The following is a 22,866-nucleotide window of genomic DNA, read 5'->3' on the forward strand; positions in this document are numbered from 1 at the left end:
GAAGGTCCTAAGTATCTGGTATTGTTTACCAAAAAGGTTGGGGCGACGGAAGGTCTTAAGCACCTGGTAATGGAAGGTCCTAAGTATCTGGTATTGTTTACCAAAAAGGTTGGGGCGACGGAAGGTCTTAAGCACCTGGTAATGGAAGGTCCTAAGTATCTGGTATTGTTTACCAAAAAGGTTGGGGGTTATCTCTACTTCCACAGATTCAGACAACTGCATGGATAATAAATTTTAAGAGAAAGACACTGGACTCTTATTTCTAATCTAGGAAGTTTCGTGATAGCAAAGAAAATGTCCCTTTCCAAAGCCCCAACTTCTAAGACTGAATTCAGGGTAAACAGACTGGCTCAGAGAGCCTGCAGGCCTTTCTACTGGTCTACTACTTAAATGAGCTCATTTTCTGCCCAAATTGGATATCCTCCACCACTCAAAATTACAGCAAACACTCCTAGATCACTAATCATTGTCATTGTATGTTCAACTAATGATCCTAAACTGGATGCTGTGATAGATTACCAAGGCTAACAAGGGTGTGGGGGTAGAGGTGCTTTAGACAAAGAGGTAACTTTTGAGCTCAGACCTGAAAGACGAGAGATCAGTTACTGTCAGCCTTGCAAAAACTCAGAGGAATGGCAATGCAGGCAGGGGAACATTAAGTACCAACATCCTAAATGTGAAATGTCAACCAAGGCTGATAGATTCAGCCAGTAAAGAAATAGGCACTTGTAAGAATGAGTTTATTACTTACAAACAATGGTGCCACCTACCCATGTCCTGTCCCACAGGAACACACAAACAGAACAGAGGAAGATGATGTGACAACACGGTATCATGAGTATAGCACCCTATTACTGAGATGCTGATTCCATGGCTGAAGCTAAATTGTATAGCCTGCAGCCATACCCAAAATAGACTGGAGGTTTTCCCAAGAGGTGATAACAAACTGTCTCAATATATCATTCCTGGAAGATAAGGAGGCAAGTGATATCCTCCCACATCATGTTCTGAAAATCACAGGACATTCTTATAAGACTCAGGTTGGCTGAGACAAAGCCTTGCCTAAGTGGACTAGGTGGATACAGACAAGGGCATCAGGGTGCTGGCAAGAGGAGCACGAATGGTGGCAAGAAGGCCAGTTAGGAAGCTAGAGCACGTAGTACAGGCAAGACATGGTGGCGTGGGTAAGGGTGAAAAGTAAAGACAGCCAGACATGGGCTCACTTGACTTTCATTTTGGAAGTGCAACCAGAAGTATCGGCTAACTAAATTAGACTGGAGAGGGCATGGAAGAGAGAAAGTGAAGGAAGGATCAAGGATGATTTACAGGCAGATTTCTGGCTTGAAAAATGAGGTGAAGAACTTGGGGGAAAATCAAGTTTCTGAGAAAGACAATAGAGAATGGGAACTGGAACACAAGTACGTAGGAGTATCTGCCCTTGAAAGAAAAGACACTACATCCTTTAAAGCAAAAGAAAAGAAATAAATAGTTTTTATTTTCTCAAGGATGTATAAAAAGCCAATAGGTGAATGTTGAGGATGCAGGAATTCAAGTCGAGGTAGACAATATGAAAAATTGGTAAAATAATTATCTCCAAGTCAGAAAATAAACAATGGAGAAACATAGTAAGATCACTAAGCAGTATTGAGAATCCACTTGAGACCTGCACACCTGAATGTGAAAATGATCTGTCTAATATTCTTCAGCAATGCTGAGCTGCTTGGGAACAGGCATGAAGGAAACAGGTAAATGAGTGTTACCTGGTTTGGGTTTTGACGGAGAGATGATGGAGACAGATGATGCACGCTGAGAGTGAGGTCAAGGTGTACAACTTCAGCAATGGAGAAGGATAGGAGACAGTGAATGGAGAGTTAAATGTTCAAAATCAAGTTTACGGAGAGTTTTAGGTGATGAAAAGGATCCAGATGTGACCACTGAGAGGCCTGTGATCATAGGAAAAAGACTGGGAAACTTAAAGGTCAGTCTTATATTTGTTATACACAAGGATTCATTAAAATGATTACTACAGGGGAGAAAGAGGAAAACTGAGCCAAGAGCTAAAGTCTTCAGTGAATGGGCAAAAAGGTTCTTCTGGGAGGTTAAGATAATAAGGAAAGGGAGACAATGACAGAACTTCAAAGAATTAAAGGAGAAATTATTTTGAAGTGGCAGCAGAGCAAAAAGGACATACCCAATCTGCTCCTGAAATATACGTGATATAAGAACAGAAAAACGTTCTATTTGAGGTGAACAGAGTCCTAAAGGGACACATATGTCAGTAAGGCAAGAAAGTGACTAGGATACTGGGAAAAAAGACCATAGATATCAGAGATAGCTGCTCTTAACTTAGAAATTTATCATTAACATGTCCATGGAAGTTCAGCTCATTGGTTTAGACCAGGGGTCGGCAAACTATAATAACCAAGTCAGTCCAGCCTGTGGCCTATCTTGTATGGCCGTGACCTAACAATGGTTTTTACATTTTTCAAGCATGGTAAAACACACACACACACACACACACACACACACACGCACGCACGCACGCACGCACGCACGCACACACACGCACGCACACACACATGCACGCACACATACAAATATGCAAATGAAATTGCATTTGGCCTGCAACACCTAATATATTTACTATCTGGCCCTTTACCAAGAAAAATTTACCAGCCCCTAGTTTACACAGAAGTGCCAATAAAGTAAGTTACCTTTACTTTGTTTTGTGGCAATAGACTGTCGGAGCTGTCTTAGAAATATATGCTACTGATCTACTAGGGGTCCAGATGAAAGAAGCACAGGTTATTACTCTAAAATGAACATGCTCTACAGACAAGGATTAAAAATATCACTTAAAAGCATCACTCTAAAGACAAGTTATCTCTTAGGCTACTTTGGTCCAGCTAGGAGTGACATGATATTGATTAGTATGGTCCTAAATGGCAATGCAAACTCATTCTTTCAACAAATATTCATCTCTTTTAGTTTCTAACAGTGTAGCTTGTTAGTTTTATTTTTTACTTTGACAGCATAGGAAAACTAGGAACAAATGTTTGAGGGGGAGAACAACCTGCTGTTTTCACAAGTTATTCATCTAACATTATGGCCTTTTAAATATCAGACCAGATAAAACAGTTCTTATTCTCTTTACTGTAATTTATGACTCAGTTTTTACAACCATTTTGAGACTAAATACAAACAAAAAAAGAAAACAAACTTCCCAGTGACTAAAGAGATATTAATTTCTCATGTAACCATAAATGACACTTTTACATAGATCACTATTAGCTAATCAGCATTGGTTATATCACTGAAAATTAAATAATTAGAATCTTAAGAAGTGAAATTATGTAAATAAATTTTATTTTTCATTTTCGGAAGTAAAAAAGCTATAATGCTTTAAATAAACTGTTAACAAAACTTAGTTGATATCTAGTTAACTTCATACAATGCTAATTTTTCTTTTCTTGAAGACATTCAAATGCACTTGCCTTGCAACCTTTTGAAAACAAACTAACTTGAATTTAACAAATTCTGTGAAAAACAAAATTCTTCAATATTCATCTTTCTCATGATACTTGAAATAGCATTACATATCAATTTAACCTATCTTTAGGAAGAAAAAATTAACACAACTAAAATCATTGGTTCACCGATCATTAGTTCTGTCTCCATAAATAAAATCTATAACTTTTCACAATGAGAAGGCAGAAAGTAGTATGCAATCAAAAGGAGCTAACCTGGCATCATTTATCCCCTTTGTCAAAAGATGACAGATTAAGTGGGGAGATCAACATAACAAGGACAGTCATTGTTTATTTTTTTACCATTTAACTCTTGCTCAGTAGATAATAAATAATAATTACATCAGTGTATGTGAATTCCATATCACATCGTTCCCGTTTTATACTGAAAGAAAAAAGATTTAATGTTTAAGGAGGATTAGTGTGACACTATTGTTGAAAGACCATTTTGCTATCATCATAGCTCAAGAACTATCCACAGGAGCTTTTTAGAAAATAGGTTATTGTCCATTCCCCCAAATGTGAGATTAGGCAATTCTAACTACACATGAGGAAAAAAATCAAATTTTTTTTGTTCTCACCCACATTGTTCCCCCTCCCCAAAATACAGGGCAAATAGTTTTTGCAGATCACTTTTATCTATTTTAGCAATTTAATGTAAATGAAAAGCAACCTTCATTTTCAAATAAAAATCATAACACCATTTTTGAAACTGCAAATAGAATGCTCATCATATAATAAAATGAGCGAAATAGCAAATTCTTTAATCTAGACAATTATTTACCGTAATGAATGAGTGTAACCTGAAGCTTTCAAATTATTTTTCAACTCAAGTAAACACAATTAGGCCACTGTAGTCATTTCCTCATCCGAGTCACTTGATTCATCTTTCAGTTCCATTTCCTCTAAACCTCTGTCTACAGTTCTAACAGTTTTCCTCTTGTGCTTCTTGGAAATTGCATCATTAGCACAAATTTTTCTCATTTTAATGTTTGGCAATTTCTTCAGATCAAAATCCCATTCCCTAGAAAAAAGAAAGAATATAGAATGTCGGTGTGAGTTGAGGTGGGAAAGCAGAAGACAGTCAATTTTTGAAACTCTTAAAGTAGTAGAAGAAAGCTTACATAAATTTAAAGCATACTCAAATGGACTAGAAAATTCACTAGAGAAAAAAAACAAAAACAAAAACAACGTTCCAAGAACTGAGGCTTGCTTTTACCATATTTATTGTATTTTCTCATTAATCTACAGTAGCAATAACTGCACAGAGAATCCCACATACTCAAAATTTCAAAAGCAATATGGGAAAATACTAGGCAGAAGTTTCAAGGAGGCTGTGCTCCCTTATTTTATTCTCTCTAACCTGAAGATCTCCTTCTAATAGACAGACTACATGGTATCAAGAATCTCAAAAGTAGAAAGTATGTCATACTTGGCAAATCTCCAAAACAGATAGTCAAAAGAGCTTTCTCTTTTACACACAGGTATATGTCGCAGTTAAGCTTCAGTAATCTAACAACTGTTACTTTTACAATAGAATATTTTCAGTTTTCAACCTTAGTATATTCTGTGGCAATTTTATGTTCAACTGCTTTAGAAGCAATGTGAAGACTGTTTTGAGAATTACACTCTAACCAGCAATACCAACAGGCTAAATCCATCGCTTCTCTCGTTTCTGGATTTCTTTGGCAGAGCAAAACACACACTGTTTTAGAAATAAGAAGCATATTTATATATTTGAGTAATTAATATTACAGGCAAAAATAGATTTAGGGTATAAAAAGAATCTTAAGCTCCATGTATTTAAATTATAAATACATGCTGTACATGAGGCTAAAGAGTGCACAGCTTCTTAAATGTGATAGATGAATTCTATTAGAGTTAATTTAGTTCCGTGAATTCAGAAGTATAAGAATACATAAAATAATTTTGACAAAGTATGACTAGATTTAAATTTATCTAATTTCAATTAACATTAAATTTCAGACCCATCAACATGGTCTAGTTAAGACCAAAATGATTAATAAACATTATTTTTTAAAGACAGAGAACCTATGCTTGAGAAGTAAAAAACTGAAATCCTACTGAGTCGTCTCCCTGCTCACAAAGGAGTACAATTAGAGAGGCCACTGGACCAAGCAGCTATTGATGACTTAACCCTTTCCCTGGTATCACTTCCCATTAACCATCTTCTCTTCAAAAGAGGGTGCTGCAGATCAGTCTTAGTCTGGGGGTGTTACTGTTATTTTACCATTTTAAAAAACAAAAGCTGGGGAGCAACAGGGAGATCAAGTTCTGTGAAGTACTATATCAAAGTATTCTAAACTATTTTGAAAAACAAAAGGTATACCATGTCATTTTCATTTCAGTGTATATAGGTGCTTCAAATAAACACAACTTTGAAAAATTTTTCCTTTGATAAAAGAGAAAAGGTTAAAACAAACCCTTGATTTTTTTTCAGCTCTAACATCCAGAATCAAAAGGGAAGAAAGTTTATGCTTCATATATTTTACATGGAGCTTCAAGGGAACAATCAAAGAGACAGACGTACCTAAAAGTTTTCAGATTACTTGCATTTAGAATGTCTGGAATCTCTGGGAAAAAAAAAAAAAATTATATCCATTAGGCAACATTTTCCAAATCACATCATTGCACAGCTTCCTCATTTATTATCTCTGATACAAACAAAAAACCAATTAACAACAAAAATATCCAAAAGAAAACAAAATTTCAAAGCACTGGTATAATTAATGTGAAAAGTAAGTTTGGCAAGTATAAAGTGCTTAGTTTAAGAAGGTGATTTAAGAAGAATGCTATTAAATAATAAAGTCAAGCACAGAATCTGTGAAATAAACAAACCTATTAACAAAATAAACCCCATCCTTTTTAACCATAAAAGGTACTAACAAAATCTAACTATCAGTTCCCTAAAACAACATGCTGGGCTGTGTTGTATTTTTTTTTTTTTTTGGTGAAAAGTAGAATTTTTTTTCAAGCATATACTTTACCTTACAAAGTAGAATTTATCGGAGGAATGCAAGGATTATTTAATATTAAGAAAATCACATTATTCAAACTGTGAAAAAAATTTTTTTTAAAAACTACTATCAATAGATGCTCAAAAAAGTTGAATAAAATTTAAACCCATTTTAAATAAAAACTAGGTGTATGGCAGTTCTCTATCATGATTATTAGAAAGTTTATCATAAACCAATACACATAATCATACTTACTGGTGAAACACAAGAGGCATGTATAACAAAAACTGGAACCTGTTGCAAAAAATTTGGCCAATGCAATATTTTTAAAAATTCAGTATTCAATTAATAAAAAACAAAAAACAAAAATGTTTGATACAACTGTATACTGACTTTTACAATAGTTTCAGAAAAGAGTCTGAGGGGTTAAGTATAAAAGGTGTAAATTAAAGCACAAATTTTTTTTTAAAATCCTAATAAAATGAGTCAGAAGCAGTTATGCCACCAGAGGGTGAGGGGGAGGTGGTGTTCACATCTAGTCTTCTCAAAATCTTATCAAATCAGAATTTGTGACAATTTCCCCACAGGTTTCTAGACACGTGTGAAGTAGAGTTCACTTGACAAATCTGATTCTGGACGAAGCATCTGGCACAGCTGGAAGAACACTCGACCTGAGTTCTTGTACTGGCCCTATCCTCAGTGAATGCTTTACCTTGGATGTGCTCTGCTAATTCCTGCTACTTAATTTAGCTGCTACATGTTGAGCAAAGTTTAGGGGGAAAGAGTGGAAGCACAGAGACCAACTGGGAGGCCGTCACGATGGTACAGCTGAGAGGATGGTGGCTTGAACTATGGAGGTGATGGCAGGAGTAGCAAAAAGTCATCAGATTCTAAACATATTGTGTTGATGGGCTGGATGTGGACTGTGAAAGTGACTCTAGGGTTTCTGATCTGAGACTGGGAAAGTGGCAATGCCACTGACTGAAATAGGGAACTTATAGGAGGAGCAAGTTTTAGGTGAAAAGCGGGACTTTGCTTTGTGACAAGTCAAATTCGAGATGCCTATAAGACATTCAAGCAGAGTTTGAGAAACCCAAGTAGGATAATGCAAGTCTGGAGTTCTGGGAACAAGTAGGGGTTGACAATATAAATTTGGAAGTTATCGGCATTTACATGGTATTTAAACCCACAGGATTGAATGAGATCAACTCAGGAATGGGTGTAAAGAGAAGAGGTCCAAGGACAGAGACCTGGGCCATCACAGTTTGTGAGGATGATGAGGATACGACTTAGGAAGTGGAAAAGCCATGGCCAGTGAACTAAGAGGAGAACTAGGAGACGTCAAGGTCTTCTCTGCCAAGTAAAAAGTGTGACAAGAAAATGAATTATCATCTGTATCAAATGCTGGAGAAAAGTTGATTAAGAGTCAATGCCTGGTCTAGCAACTATTCGTTTTAGCAACTTGAAGTTCATCAGTGATGACTGCTTTTGGTTGAGTGGTTGGAACAAAGGCCTAATTAAAAAAAGTTCCAAAGATAATTTAAAATGAGGAATTGGAGACTACAAGTAAAGACAAATTTTACACTTGTAAAAGGTAACTACTTAGGTGAAAAGGATACGGGACTAGCTGAAGCCCTCCAACACCCTCCTATATTAGGTACTGTGTCAGACACTTTCATAAATAAAATCTCATTTAACTTTTAAACAACCTGGGGAAGTGGGTACACTCCTTATTCTATTTTTAAATTGAGGAAAAGGAGGCCTAGGACTTGTTAAATAACTTGCCCTCAATTATATGGTAAACTGTAAGGATTTAAGTATAGATCTAAATAGTTCTGAAGCTATTCTCTGTTGCTTTTTCAGCTAAGACACTTCTCAGGAATAAAGAGGAATTGCCATCTACTTCATGGCTTCTAGTGTTACCCACAGGATATTTCCTTTAGGGTTTTATACAAGGGTACTTCAAAAGGTTAGTGAAAAAATAGAATTAAAACATAATACAAATCTTTCCATGAACTCTTTGAAGTACCTTTGTACTTCTGTGCCATTAAAATTTGAAAACTTAATCTTGTTATTAAATATTTCACTTACTATACTTTCCAAACAAATCCACATAACACAAATGCCTACAGGGACCAAGCAAAGAACGTGAATGAAGGAAGGGTTAGAACAATAGAAAACTTGAGAATATATGTCCAGGTCTAAAAAGGACAGTTGCTCCTCCACTCCAGCAGATTAAGTTGCCAGACTTAAGAGATTTTTTAAGAGAAGCTGAAAATCCATATTTTTCAGGTGAAATCACCAGATATTTTTAATATTGACAATTAATAAGCCAATCAAATACATCTGGAGGCCATATGTAGCCTTTAGGTAGTGACTAGTTTGTGGCTTTGCAAGCCTTAAGCATACTCTCCCTCTGTTTTTCTTCAGACTGTTGCCAAACTAATAACATACTGCAACGCTCAGAGAGAAAATTTTATTTCTATAGCTTCTCAAGAATGACCGTAAGTGTACCTAGGTACTGTAAGAATGACAAAAATCAGAAGGACATACTGCCTGCTCTAAAGAAGCTTGGATGTAGTTGGAGATGGGCAAGTGATAACCCTGTAACAAAGCAAATTAGGTATGTGCCAGAAAGGAAAGGAAAACATACTGGAACAGTAGAAAGGGATCATGTCACTTTCGTAAAATTGATAGTTTTGTTGGGAATGTAGAAGAAAAAAATATCTGAAATTATTCTAAACACTAAGAAAAGGAAATCAAAGGAAGAAAATCAAACTAAATAAAAAGAACAAATAAAATTAAACCTTTGAAATGAATTATAAATCTGATATGTCTATGTATTTTAGAAAGAAAAAAATTGCAGTGGACACACCAAGGCCATATCCTTCATACTGCTGTCGCTCCCGCTCTGTGGTCTGCTTGATGACTGTCTCTCGGGAACAGTGTCGCCTTCCCTGCCTGTCTTTGATGCTGTTGTGCAACTCAATCTGCTCCAGCTCACTGATGAATCGATTTAAATATCTAAAAAATAAGAAGACGATTTGAGTTACAATGTCCACATATTCAGCTTTTATTAATTCACTTAAAACTTCATCCCCAGGCTTCACCTGTCTTTACATTTTTATATTCCTCTCAGTACCTCGCTTCCTCAGACCTCTTTACTTCTTTCCTGGATAACTCAACCACTTCCTTAACTTGAGTGACTAAATCACAGCCTGCCATTACACTATCTGCTGAGGTCCCCTAGTGGCTCCACCGCATCAGATCTGAGCTTGTCACCAGCCACCCAGCCCCACCCAGTCCCCATCATAACTGCTCCATCTCTTGGGCTCCCTCCCTCAGGAAACAGTATGACCGCTCATCCAGGTGACCAGGCGAGGAAGGTGGGCATCTTCCTTGAAACCACCTCTCTCTTCCTTTTATTCTACATCTAAGTTTTCACTAAAGACTGAAACTTCTACTTCTTAACAGCTTTGGCATCTTTCACTTCTCTTCCTCAAACTGCCACTAACCAGGCAGAGGCCAGCGTCCCTCCTGCCTGGACTGCTACATCCACCTCTCAGTGGTCTCCTGGCCGGAGCCATGTGCCTTCATTCTCGTTTTCCTCATTCTCACAACTGTGGCCTTTCTAAAGTTTAAATGCGAACCTCTCAGGTGCTCGCTCCTATGGCTCCTCAATGTACGAACGCTTAGACTGACACCTGTGGTCTTTCATTAGCTGCTTGTGACTTATTGTACTTGCCACACTTCCCTACTGGAACCTGTAATTTTAATCATATCAAATGTCTAGCAGATCATTAAATATGTCACCTTTGCGCTCAGCTCTGGGCCTCTTGGATATCATTCTCTCTGGCTAGAGGCTCTTCAGACTAAATTGTCTTAGTCTCCTAATCCCTACTTCTGAGGTGCCAGTTTAGGTGACATTTCTCCAGGAAGCCTTTCCTGATCTCAAAAAACTGGATTAAGTACCACTCTGAGGCCAGAAAGATTTCAAACCTACTGAAGTGGCTAAGCTAGGATATGAGTCTAAAGTCTTTCTTACCACGAAGCCCACCTACTCTTCCACAAAGCCAGAACAGAGCTCTAGCTCTTAGAGAACCAGGTTGGAGAATTCCCTCTTCTTGACCCTTTGCTCATAATACGCCCAGTGTTTACCTTTCAATTAATTCACAAGCATCTTTCTTAGAATATCTCATTTTTTGGGGATCAAGATGATTTTGAAACCACTGCAGTTTTTCACCTATAAACAACAAATACCAAGATAGTTTAGCACCACAAGTCATCATATTAGTAAAGAGGTATTCATTGTAATTTTCAACATCAATATGTTTAAAATAGAAACAAAATTTATTTTAATGTTAAATATAAAGCTTTGTGTGGGCTCAATGCTAATTAAACCAGTCTGTCAGAAATTAAATTGTCAAATTTTAATTTAGAGAAGAGACAGGAGTGCGAGGAATGCACTTCTGTGTATATGTCTTATCCAATATGGATGTAAAAAAAACAACAACAATACTTTAACATGAAGTTCTAAGTATTAAAAAAGCAAAGAAACAGAAATTATCTAAATATAATAACATTAAACTTGATTAGATTAATGATGAGCCTGATATATGCTGAACATTTAATAAGCTGCAGGCACTATGTCACAAGCTTTATAATCCTACGGGGATAAATACTATTATTATCCCCATTTACAGATGAAAGAGGTTGAAGACTCCAAAGTTAGTAACTACATTAAACATCCAATAGCTGCCAGATACCATGCAGAAAGTGACTGAGATACATTATTAAAGAGCCAAAAGAATTCATCCTTATGAGTAAATCTGACCATCGGAGTCACTTTCAGTTAGATTTCTCAACATTACAGATCAAGAAATGGCCCTACCCAACATATTGATACCTTGTTTAGAAATACTATTCTATTACCCAATGAAAAATTAGAGACGGTTCAAATACCTTTAATTTTAGTAATAAAGCTGAGATGACTATTTTTAAATCTCACACTAATCAGTAAAAAGTTACTAACAATAAATTTGACCAAAAAAATTAAAAAAAAGATATTGTGAAGCTAAGATACAGACTGAAGCTATGCATATTCACATCATTAAATGTGAACTGTTGTTTCCACAATAGGCCATAATCCTTCATAATCCTAAAGGTCAGTAAATTAGAATTAAACTATACATAGATAGAAAGACAGATGGATATACAGACAGTCCCCAACTTATGATGGTTTGACTTAATAATTTTTTTTTTTTTTTTTTTTACTTTACAATGTGTTTGTTGGGGTGTTAAATGAAAATTAATTTTGATAAATGTAGTATTTCACCAGGAGAGTAAAAGGAAAAACAAGTATAGGGCAGAAATTCACTATACTCTAGCCAGAATTTCAAGTACGTAAACCCACTTACCAATAAGATTAAGACGCAAAGCCTTTTCATTCTTCAATCTTAGAAGAAAAGGTGTACATGTGTTAGAAAATTTTGAAACCTAGTTTTAAAAATCTGTCAATAACAACAAAAAGAAAGTCTGTTTAAACAACTTCAATTCAAAGATCATTCTTTTACACGTGAAATTAATTTTGTTAACACAGAAACACTGAACACCAGCTTCTCTTTTAAGTCAATGGAACAAAATGTTATCAGAAACTTTTTTCTTATAGGCCGGCCCGGTGGCGCACTGGAGAGTGCGCCGCTTGGGAGTGTGGCGGCGCTCCCTCCGAGGGTTCGGATCCCATGTGGAGACCAGTTCCTGCTCACTGGCTGAGCGCGATGTGGGCGCAACACCGAGGGTTGCGATCCCGTTACCGGTCAGCGGTATGGGCGCAACACCGAGGGTTGCGATCCCGTTGCCGGTCCCCGGTATGGGCGCAACACCGAGGGTTGCGATCCCGTTGCCGGTCCCCGGTATGGGCGCAACACCGAGGGTTGCGATCCCGTTGCCGGTCCCCGGTATGGGCGCAACACCGAGGGTTGCAAAACGCAAATCAAAACTTGACTTGATTATCAAAGTTAAGACAGGTTTTATAATACGTAGAATACTTGTGCACAAAAGAGTAACAAACACCTTCAAGATGACTGAGTGCTGCCACCAAAACCAATATGTGTACTGTCATCTTCTAAACTTCAACAGGAACAAAACAGAATGATTATGTTTTCATAAATTTGAAAAGAATTATAACAAAAAATAAACATTTATTCTCAAAAAGAGTATAGGTAATATATGTCTCGTATTTATTGGTATTCTAAATACTTATTTAAGAAGCCTTTGGATACCTAGTCTTTGTCAGACTTTACACTAGCCCTTAGAGAGTCAGCAATGAACAAAAAAAATCTACTGTCCCTATCCTAACAAAGCTTAAAATCTAGAGGGCAATTAGAATATAGAGAAGCAAACAGAGCCACTAAAACATATTTACAAAGCACCTACAGGAATTTTCAGGATTTGGGAAGGTTTTCCAGAGTAAGTAATTGTAAGCTAAAACCTGAACATACAGAGAAAGTATCCAGGATTAAGAAAAACAGAAAAGAAAGGAATGGGGTGGGGGGACTTTTTCTTCAAAGGAGAAGACTTCCTATAAAGAGAAGTACACATTGCTTGTACTCTTTAAGGAGTAAGTAAACCAGATTTACCCTCCCATTTTATACAACTAGAAAACTAGAGAAATAAAATGAAGCCTTTTTTATAAAAAATGTTTTTAGACACAGTGTAAGAGAAAATATTCATAATACAAGTAACTAAAAAAGGACATATACCTAGAATATACAAACCGTTCTCACTACTTAATAATAGACAAACAACACAGCACCAAAAAGAGCTAAAAGAGCTAAAGATTTAAACAGATTCTTCATCAAAGACACATAAGTGACCAAGAAGCACATAAAAAAAGCTCAACATTAGTCATCGAGAAATGAAAATTAAAGCCATACTGAGATAATACTATCCACCTATTAGATTGGCTAAAATTAAAAAGAAACAAACCATAAAAAAACCTGACAGTACAACATGTTCAAGATATGCAGCAAATATAACTCTTATATCTGGTGGTGAAAGTATAAAATGGTACTATCACTTTGGAAAAGGTCATTTCTTATATGCTTAAACATATACCTGCTGTATGACCCAGCAATTCTTAGAAAGTTAATTTCTTATAAACTGAATTTCATATATACTTAAGCATCTATCATATGACCCAGCAATTCCAGTTCTAGGAACTAAAAGAAAAATGAAAACATATGTCCACACAATCACTTGTACATGAATGTTCATAGCAGCTTTACTCATAAGAGCAGAGTTAGCAATATTTTCTTAAATGGCCAGATAGTAACATTTTAGGCTTTGGGAGACATGTAGTCTGTCACAACTACTCAATTCTGCCATTGCAGCATGAAAGCAGCCATAGAAAACAAAACGGAATAGGCACAGATGTTTTCCCCTTTTATTGTAACACGTGGTTGGCCCATTAGTTTGCATACCCCTAATAATATAGCCTAAAACTGTAAAAAATACAAATGACCATCAACAGTAAATGGATAAAAAAGTTGCATGTGGATGCAATGGAATAATACTTGCAATAAAGGGAAGGACAATACATGAAATGACATGGATAAATCTCACAAACAGTACACTAAGTGAAAGAAGTTTCCACAAAAGATTACATACAATCTAATTCTATTTATACACAACATTAGGAAAGACAAATCTCCCTATCAAAATAAAGAGCAAATCAGTGGCCGTCTGAGGTTAGGGGTGGAGGATTAGGATTGACTGGGAAGATGCACAAGAGAATGTTTTGTTGAAAGCCAAAAACTGTACACTTAAAATGGGTCCATTCTATTGTATGTTAATTATCATAACAAGGTGGAAAATGGCTTTGAGAGGAATTCATTCCTTTCAAATAAGCCTGGAGGGAAGGATGTAGTTAGAAGTCAAGTTGCAATAATTCTGAAAAAACTCAATGGGGGCCTAAACTACAATGGTATCAATTGGAATAAAGAAAAGTAGAGAGATTCGAGAATTATTTAAAACTGTAACTGAATGTAAATATAGGAAAATTCTTAAGATAGGCTTAATAAGTGAAGTGACTTTTAAAAAGAATCAATTCTTTAAATGAGGTGGTATCAATCAACAAGATTCATTCTCAAAAGTACCTGTTTCCTAGACTTTATCCATTATGCTTCGTTTCCTCTGTCAATGTTCCATGCAGAGTCGTTTGCATTTGGTATCTAGAATTCTTTGCTAAAATGTTGCTACACTCAGAAACCACTGTTTCCTAGACTTTATCCATTATGCTTAGTTTCCTCTGTCAATGTTCCATACAGAGTCGTTTGCATTTGGTATCTAGAATTCTTTGCTAAAATGTTGCTACACTCAGAAACCATAAAACAGAGTTAAAATCATACAATAAAGAATAGCCATTCACCACCTGTAAGTTGTGCAGTTTGGAAGGTGCTAGTCTTCAAACTACCTTAGCTTTTGTTCATAGTTACTATGAACATAAACCATATTTTATAAAGCCCTACACCAGAGCTTTCAAGTGCAGAAGATGAAGAACATGTTTGAACTTCTACTCTAGCATTGCTATTTACTCCCGCAGTTATCTTTAAGTAAACTAAGGCCTTCACTAAGCATCAACCCAATCAAGCCAGCAAGTCTGGTTTTGTATTTTCTGCCACTCATCAAAAGGCACAGTGCCCTAATGGACATCCTCTCTGACCTTCCCCCCACCTCTCCTTCTCCCTGAAAAGAAACCCTAGGAAATGGTATGAAGAATCCTGAGTTCTGTGAACAAGTATAGAGACTGGATACTTCAGGCTGCCAGGCTACCTTTGTTCCTTAGAAAGCAAGTACCATTGGTAGACATGTACTACCAAAAGACTGTAGTGTCTAAGATGGTCCCCAGTGATCCTTGCTCTCTATGTGTACGACTGAACCTAGAGACACACTTCTAACAAATAAAATAGTGCAATAGTGATAAATGTGTTATTCCAAAATTAGGTTACAAAGACTGACCTCTGTCTTACTCATTCCTCTCCATCTCAGAGCCCTTGCTCTGGGGAAACAAAGCTGCCATGTAATAAGCAGTCTTATGAAGAGGGTCACGTGGCAAGGAACTGATGTCCCCAGCCAACAGCCAGCCATGACCTGAGGTCTCACAACAGCCATGTGAGTAAGCTTGGAAGCAGAACTTCTCCTTAATCAAGCTCTGAGACGAATGCAGTCACAGCCAACACTTTCACTTCAACCTTGTGAGAGCTACTGAGGCAGAAGCATCCAGTTAAGTGGCACTGGAATTCCTGACCCAGAAACTGTGTTTTGAGATGCTAAATTGTGATGTAATTTTTCACACCCCAATAGTAAACTAAAACAGTATCTGGTAACTGCTCTTTATTTCTAAGAAGCCACAGGTACTTGATGTTCAAGTTAATCCTGTTGGTATCTTTTCTGTCATCTTGCTTTCAGTTGTCCCAACCACCTGGGTATCTTGTAACCAACCATCTTTTGAAAATAAGCAACTCAGCATTTCTGTCTTGCTGGAAGTACTGCTCTAGTACAGGGAGATAAACAGCATTTCAAGATGCTATTTGTGATCACGCACTTAAACTTACATGTGACTCATGGTAACTGATGCTATTACTCAAAAAACGGACATCTATGACCGGCCTGAGTCTAAGGTTTCACAGCCATTAAATATGTTAGACACTACCCAAACTGTATTTGCTTCTGTGGCCATGACTGTTAAGATGGTGACTTCCTTAAAATAAACGAGAAAAAGGAGAAAGCCCAATCTGTTTAGAACACTGCCCAAGCAGAAAAATTAAGTAATACCTTTCAACCGTATACTACCAAAATAAGAGCCCTGAACAATAGTAGAATTTCCTTAGGACAAGTTATATATGATATTACCATGTTGTTCTATTTTAATTCATCCATAATTCTTCTTAGTGCTGATTCTGTAAATCAAGGCATAAAATCCTGAATATACTTGACAACATACAAACATCCTAGGCTCACAGTCACAGTGAACCAAACTACTTAATCATATTCTAAGGCAGTATTTCCTAAAATATTTCCCATTATGCAATTGCTACTATGTAAGATCATTAAATAGTTCACAGACACAGAATTAAACTATCTTTAATCAAATGGTAAGCAAGTTCCCCTTCATCCCCCCTATTTTCCTTTGACTCTTCCAGATTACATCAAGGACAAAACTTAGTTTAGTGTTAGTTTATTTTACAAGTCTTCCAACCTTTGCCAAATCTTTTCACCAAGGATAACACAAGCATGTCCCAGGCTCAGACCATTCACGGCAGGTATAGTATATAGTTGATTTTAACAGACATAAAATGTCTTCATTTACAAAAAGGTATTTAAGAGAAAAAGATTTTAAAAGAATAGTAAATAAATAATAGTATAGGTCAGTGGTTTTGATAGTGTGATCCCTGAACCAGCAGCAACGGCATCAGCACTACCTGGAAACTTGACGGAAATGCAAAATCTTAGGCCCTGCCCCAGACCTTTTGAATGGAAAACTCTACAGGTTGGGACAAACAATTTTAATAAGCCCTACAGATGTACTTCATATACACTGAAGTTTGTGAAATACAGGTGTAAATGACAGCTGAAATTGCAAAATCATAGTAGTAGTAAATCATGTTAAGAAGACATAATAAAAATCATGAAAGTGATACATGAAGTTTGAAAATTACTGTCTTAAAGCAATAATACTACCATAATGATAAACCTTTATGTAAAACTCCCCCCTCCCAGCCAAAAGAAAGAAAATTTGACAATGCTATCACAACACAACGATTCTTATCAAAAAACTTCTGGCCAAATCATTATGAAACAGCTAAACTCTACTAAACATGGCTTTAGGTCTTGGGCAGGGAATCAATATACAGTTACAGTAACCTCTGTAACTGCAGATTCCAAATCCTCCCATTCAATCAACTGTGTATTGAAAATATTTGGGAGGAAAAGAACAATAAAAAAATAGCAATTCAAGAATAAAAATAACACACAACCATAAAATACAGTATAACAACTATGTACATTGAATTTACTTTATATTAGGTATTACAAGTAATCCACAGATGATTTAAAGTATATGGGAGGATGTGCATAGGTTATATGCAAGTATTATGCCATTTTACATAAGGGACTTGAGCATCTCCAGATTTTGGTATCCATAGTAGATCCTGGAACCAATTCCTGCAGATACCTAGGGACAACTCTTTAACAATGAAAGTGCTGGTTTCCATCAGCTAGTATGCAAATGTATCTAATATTCATTAAAATGGTAAGGCTAGCAGCCGGAAAGGCCCAAGATCCGTGGAGACCATGCACCCTGCAGTGCCACCACTTGACCCAGCACATAGGCCTCGCTGCCACCAGCCGACTCCATCCCTAGCCCGCCTGAGAGTGCCTATCAGAGAGGTGTCCAGCTGGAGAGGCCCAAGACCTGTGGAGACCATGCACCCTGTGGTGCCAGAACACGACCCAGCAGGTAGGCCACACCGTCACCGCCCAAATCCATCCTCAGCCCGGCAGAGTGCAAGCTGACCAGAGAGGTACCTCCCCGGAGAGGACCAAGACCCAAGGCAACCATGCATCTCAGCCAACAGTGGGCAACCAAGCAGACACTGAGGCAGCCATTCCAAATTGGCAGCCCCAGCAGCATCCTAGCCAGACAATAGTGTCGAACAAGTGGACCATGAAATCTCCTGCCACAATGACTAAACATCAAAAGAAAGACACCAGAAATATGAAAAATCAAGAAAGTACACCAACAAAAGGTAATAACTCTCAGGCTCTAGATCCTATAGAACAAGAAGCACTTGAAATGTCTGATAAGGAATTTCGAGTGATAATTTTAAGGAAACTAAATGAGATACAGGAATACTCAGCTAGACAGCATGATGAAACGAGGAAAAGTACACAGGACCTGAAAGAAGAAATGTACAAGAAAATCAATGCCCTGAAAAAGAATGTAGCAGAGCTTGCTAAGCTGAAGAATTCATTCAATGAAATAAAAAACACAACAGAGAGTTTAACCAGCAGGCTTGCAGAAGTAGAAGAGAGAACTTATGACCTTGAAGATGGCTGTTTGAAATAACAAAGGCAGACAAAAAAAAAGAAGAAAAAAGAAAAAAGAATTAAAAACATTGAAGAAAATCTAAGAGAGATATCAGACAACCTTTAAGAGCTCAAATATCCGAGTCATGGGTATTCCAGAAGGGGAGGAAAAAGGAGATTGCACTGAAAACCTATTCAACAAATTAGTGGCAGAAAACTTCCCAGGTATAGGAAAAGATACAGATCTTCAGATTCAGGAAGCTCAAAGATCCCCAAACATATTCAACCCAAAAAGGTCTTCTCCAAGACATGTTATAGTCAAATTAGCAAAAGTCAAAGACAAAGAGAGAATCTTAAAAGCTGCAAGAGAGAAGTGTCAAATCACCTATAAGGGAGCCCCAATAAACCTAATATCAGACTTTTTATCACAAACCCTAAAAGCCAGAAAGGAATGGAATGATAAATTCAAAATACTAAAAGACAGAGATTGCCAGCCAAGAATACTTTACCCAGCTAGGCTATCCTTCTGAAATGAAGGGCAAATAGTATATTTCTCAGACAAATAAAAAGTGCGGGAGTTCACTACCACACAACCACCCTTACAAGAAACTCTCAAGGGGTACTGGGTTTGGTACCTGAAAAATAACTACCACTGCCATAAAAACTCAAGAAAAATCAAAACCCACTACTAAAATAAAACGGCCAACAATGAAGAGAAAAAAAAAAAGTTTATCTACAACCCAAAGAACTAACAAATACAGAAGACAAACAGTAAATCAGAAAGAAAGGATCAAAAGAAACTTAAGACATCCAAAAACAAAAAAAAAACAATAAAATGCTAGGAGTAAATCAACACTTTTCAATAACAACTCAATATAAAAGGATTAAATTCCCAACACAAAAGACACAGACTGGCTGACTGGATTAAAAAGGAGAACCCAAATATATGCTGCCTTCAAGAGACCCACCTCACCCATAAAGACCCACCTCACCCATAAAGAGTGAAAGGATGGAAAAAGATTTACCATGCAAACAGAAATGAAAAACGAGCTGGAGTAGCTATTCTTATATCTGATAAAACAGATTTTAAACCAAAAACCATAAAAAGAGATAATGAGTGCCACTACATAATGATAAAAGGATTCATTCATCAAGAAGAAATAACAATCATAAATATATATGCATCCAATGTCAGAGCAGCCAGATTTATAAAGAAAAATCTATTAGACCTAAAGAAGGAAATAGACACTAATACCATAATAGCAGGGGACCTGAATATCCCACTATCAATATTGGAGAGATCATCTAGGCAAAGAATTAGCAGAGAAACATAAGATCTATACAACACTTTAGACCAACTGGACTTGGCAGATTTCCACAGAACATTCCATCCAACAACCTCAAAATATTCATTCTTCTCATCAGCACATGGATCATTCTCCAGGATAGATCAAATGTTAGGTCACACATTAACTCTCAACAAATTCAAAACAATTGGAATCATCCATGTATTTTTTCAGACCACAATGGATTAAAATTAGAAATCAATAACAAACGAAATTCTGGAAATTCCCATGAAAACACATGGAAATTAAACAGCATTCTACTTAATGACGTATGGGTCCAAGAAGAAATCAAACAGGAAATCAAAAAACTTATTGAAACTAATGAAAACAATGATACATCAAACCAAAACCTATGGGATACTGCAAAAGTAGTACTAAGGGGGAAATTTATCACATTAAATGCTTACTTCAAAAGAATGGAAAGATGGCAAGTAAACAACCTAATGCTTCACCTTAAAGAACTAGAAAAATAAGAACAATCCAAAACAACCTAATACTTCACCTTAAAGAACTAGAAAAACAAGAACAATCCAAACACAAAGTTGGCAGACAGAAAGAAATCATTAAGATCAGAACAGAACTTAATGAAATTGAAACCCAGAAAACAATACAAAAGATCAATGAATAGAAAAGCGGGTTTGTTGAATAGATAAATAAAAGTGACAAACCATTAGCATGGCTAACTAAAAAAAGAAGAGAGAAGAGCCAAATAACAAAAATTAGAATGAAGAAGGTGATATTACAACTAATACCTCTGAAATACAAGGAATCATTCGAGACTACTATAAAACAACTATATGCCAACAAATTTGAACATCTGGAGGAAATGGATAAATTTCTGGACACACACAAACTACCAGAACTGAGCCAAGAAGATGTAGAAAATCTGAACAGACCAATAACAATAAAAGAGATTGAAGCTGTTATCAGAAGGCTCCCAACAAAGAAAAGCCCAGGACCAGATGGGTTCACAGCAGAATTCTACCAAACATTCAAAGAGGAATTGACACCAATTCTCTACAAACTATTCCAAAAGATTGAAACAGAGGCAATTCTCCCAAACTCATTTTATGAAGCAAACATCACCCTGATACCAAAACCAGGTAAAGATACAAAACAGAACAATAACAGTAAAAGAGATTGAAGGTGTTATCAGAAGGCTCCCAACAAAGAAAAGCCCAGGACCAGATGGGTTCACAGCAGAATTCTACCAAACATTCAAAGAGGAATTGACACCAATTCTCTACAAACTATTCCAAAAGATTGAAACAGAGGCAATTCTCCCAAACTCATTATATGAAGCAAACATCACCCCGATACCAAAACCAAGTAGAGATACAACTAAAAAAGAAAAGTACAGGCTAACATCCTTGATGAATATAGATGCAAAAATCCTCAACAAAATACTAGCTAACAGAATACAGCAACACATATATAAAATTATACACCATGATCAAGCGGGATTAATCCCAGGGATGCAAGGTTGGTTCAACATATGCAAATCAATTAATGTGATACACCACATCAATAAAATCAAACCCAAGGACCATCTGATCATCTCCATAGATGCTGAAAAGGCATTTGACAAAATTCAACACTCATTTATGATAAAGACCTCTATAAGTTAGGTATAGATGGAAAGTACCTAAACATAATTAAAGGCATATATGAGAAATCCATTGCCAATATCATCCTGAATGGGGAAAACCTGAAAGTTTTTATTTAAAAATTGGAACTAGACAAGGATGCCCACTCTCACCACTCCTATTCAACATAGTGCTGCAAGTCCTAGCCACAGCAATCAGAGAAGAGAAAGAAATGAAGGGCATCCAGATTGGAAAAGATGAAGTCAAACTGTCTCTGCAGATGACATGAACCTGTATATCAAACAGCCTAAAGCCTCTACAAAAAAACTCTTGGAGTTTATAAATGATTTCAGCAAAGTTGCAGAATACAAAATCAACACACAAAAATCAGTAGCATTTCTATTCTTTAATAGTGAACATGCAGAAAGAGAAATCAAGAAAGCTTGCCCATTTACAATAGCCACCCCAAACCAATGGAATAGAGATTCCAGAAATCAACCCCCACACACACCTACAGCCATTTGATCTTTGACAAAGGAACCAAGCCAATACACTGGGCAAGAGACTGCCTCTTCAGCAAATGGTGCTGAGAAAACTGGATATCCATATGCAGAATGAAACTAGACCCATACCTCTCACCATATACTAAAATCAATTAAATGCTTAGGAATAGAGTTAAGGAAGGATGTGAATAATCTTTATAATGAGAACTACAAACCACTGCTGAGAAAAATTAATGAGGATACAAGAAGATGGAAAGATATCTCATGCTCTTGGATTGGAAGAAACAACATTGTGAAAATGTCCAAACTACCCAAAGTGATATACAAATTCAATGTAATCCCCATCAAAATTCCAAAGACATTTTTCTCAGAAATGGAAAAAACTGCCCTAACATTTACATGGAATAACAAAAGGCAATGCATAGCCAAAGCACTTCTGAGCAAAAAAAATAAAGGTGGAGGCATAACACTACCTGACTTTAAACTATACTACAAAGCTGTAATAACCAAAACAGCATGGTACTGGTATAAAAACAGACATACTGACCAATGGAATAGAGATTCCAGAAATCAACCCCCACACACACCTACAGCCATTTGATCTTTGACAAAGGAACCAAGCCAATACACTGGGCAAGAGACTGCCTCTTCAGCAAATGGTGCTGAGAAAACTGGATATCCATATGCAGAATGAAACTAGACCCATACCTCTCACCATATACTAAAATCAACTCAAAATGGATTAAGTAATTAAATATACACCCTGAAACAATAAAACTTCTTAAAGAAAACATAGGAGAAACACTTCAGGAAGTAGGACTGGGCACAGACTTCATGAA

General features: G+C 36.6%; 1 protein-coding gene across 1 annotated transcript in view; it reads right to left on the reverse strand.

Annotated features, from left to right (window-relative positions):
- Positions 1–3,138: 3,138 nt before the first annotated feature.
- TMA16 (translation machinery associated 16 homolog (S. cerevisiae)) overlaps positions 3,139–22,866 on the reverse strand; it is a 37,981-nt gene continuing 18,253 nt past the window's right edge. Inside the window, exons 3-7 of the mRNA XM_008581632.1 lie at positions 11,923–11,960; positions 10,664–10,748; positions 9,381–9,529; positions 6,079–6,121; positions 3,139–4,551 (exon numbers count right to left, since the gene is read on the reverse strand). Of these exons, the coding sequence (XP_008579854.1) occupies positions 4,371–4,551; positions 6,079–6,121; positions 9,381–9,529; positions 10,664–10,748; positions 11,923–11,960 (496 nt within the window). The 3' untranslated portion in view covers positions 3,139–4,370. The remainder of the gene's footprint in view (positions 4,552–6,078; positions 6,122–9,380; positions 9,530–10,663; positions 10,749–11,922; positions 11,961–22,866) is intronic.

Source organism: Galeopterus variegatus, unplaced genomic scaffold, assembly GCF_000696425.1.
Source record: "Galeopterus variegatus unplaced genomic scaffold, G_variegatus-3.0.2 Scaffold2415, whole genome shotgun sequence".
NCBI lineage: Eukaryota > Metazoa > Chordata > Mammalia > Dermoptera > Cynocephalidae > Galeopterus > Galeopterus variegatus.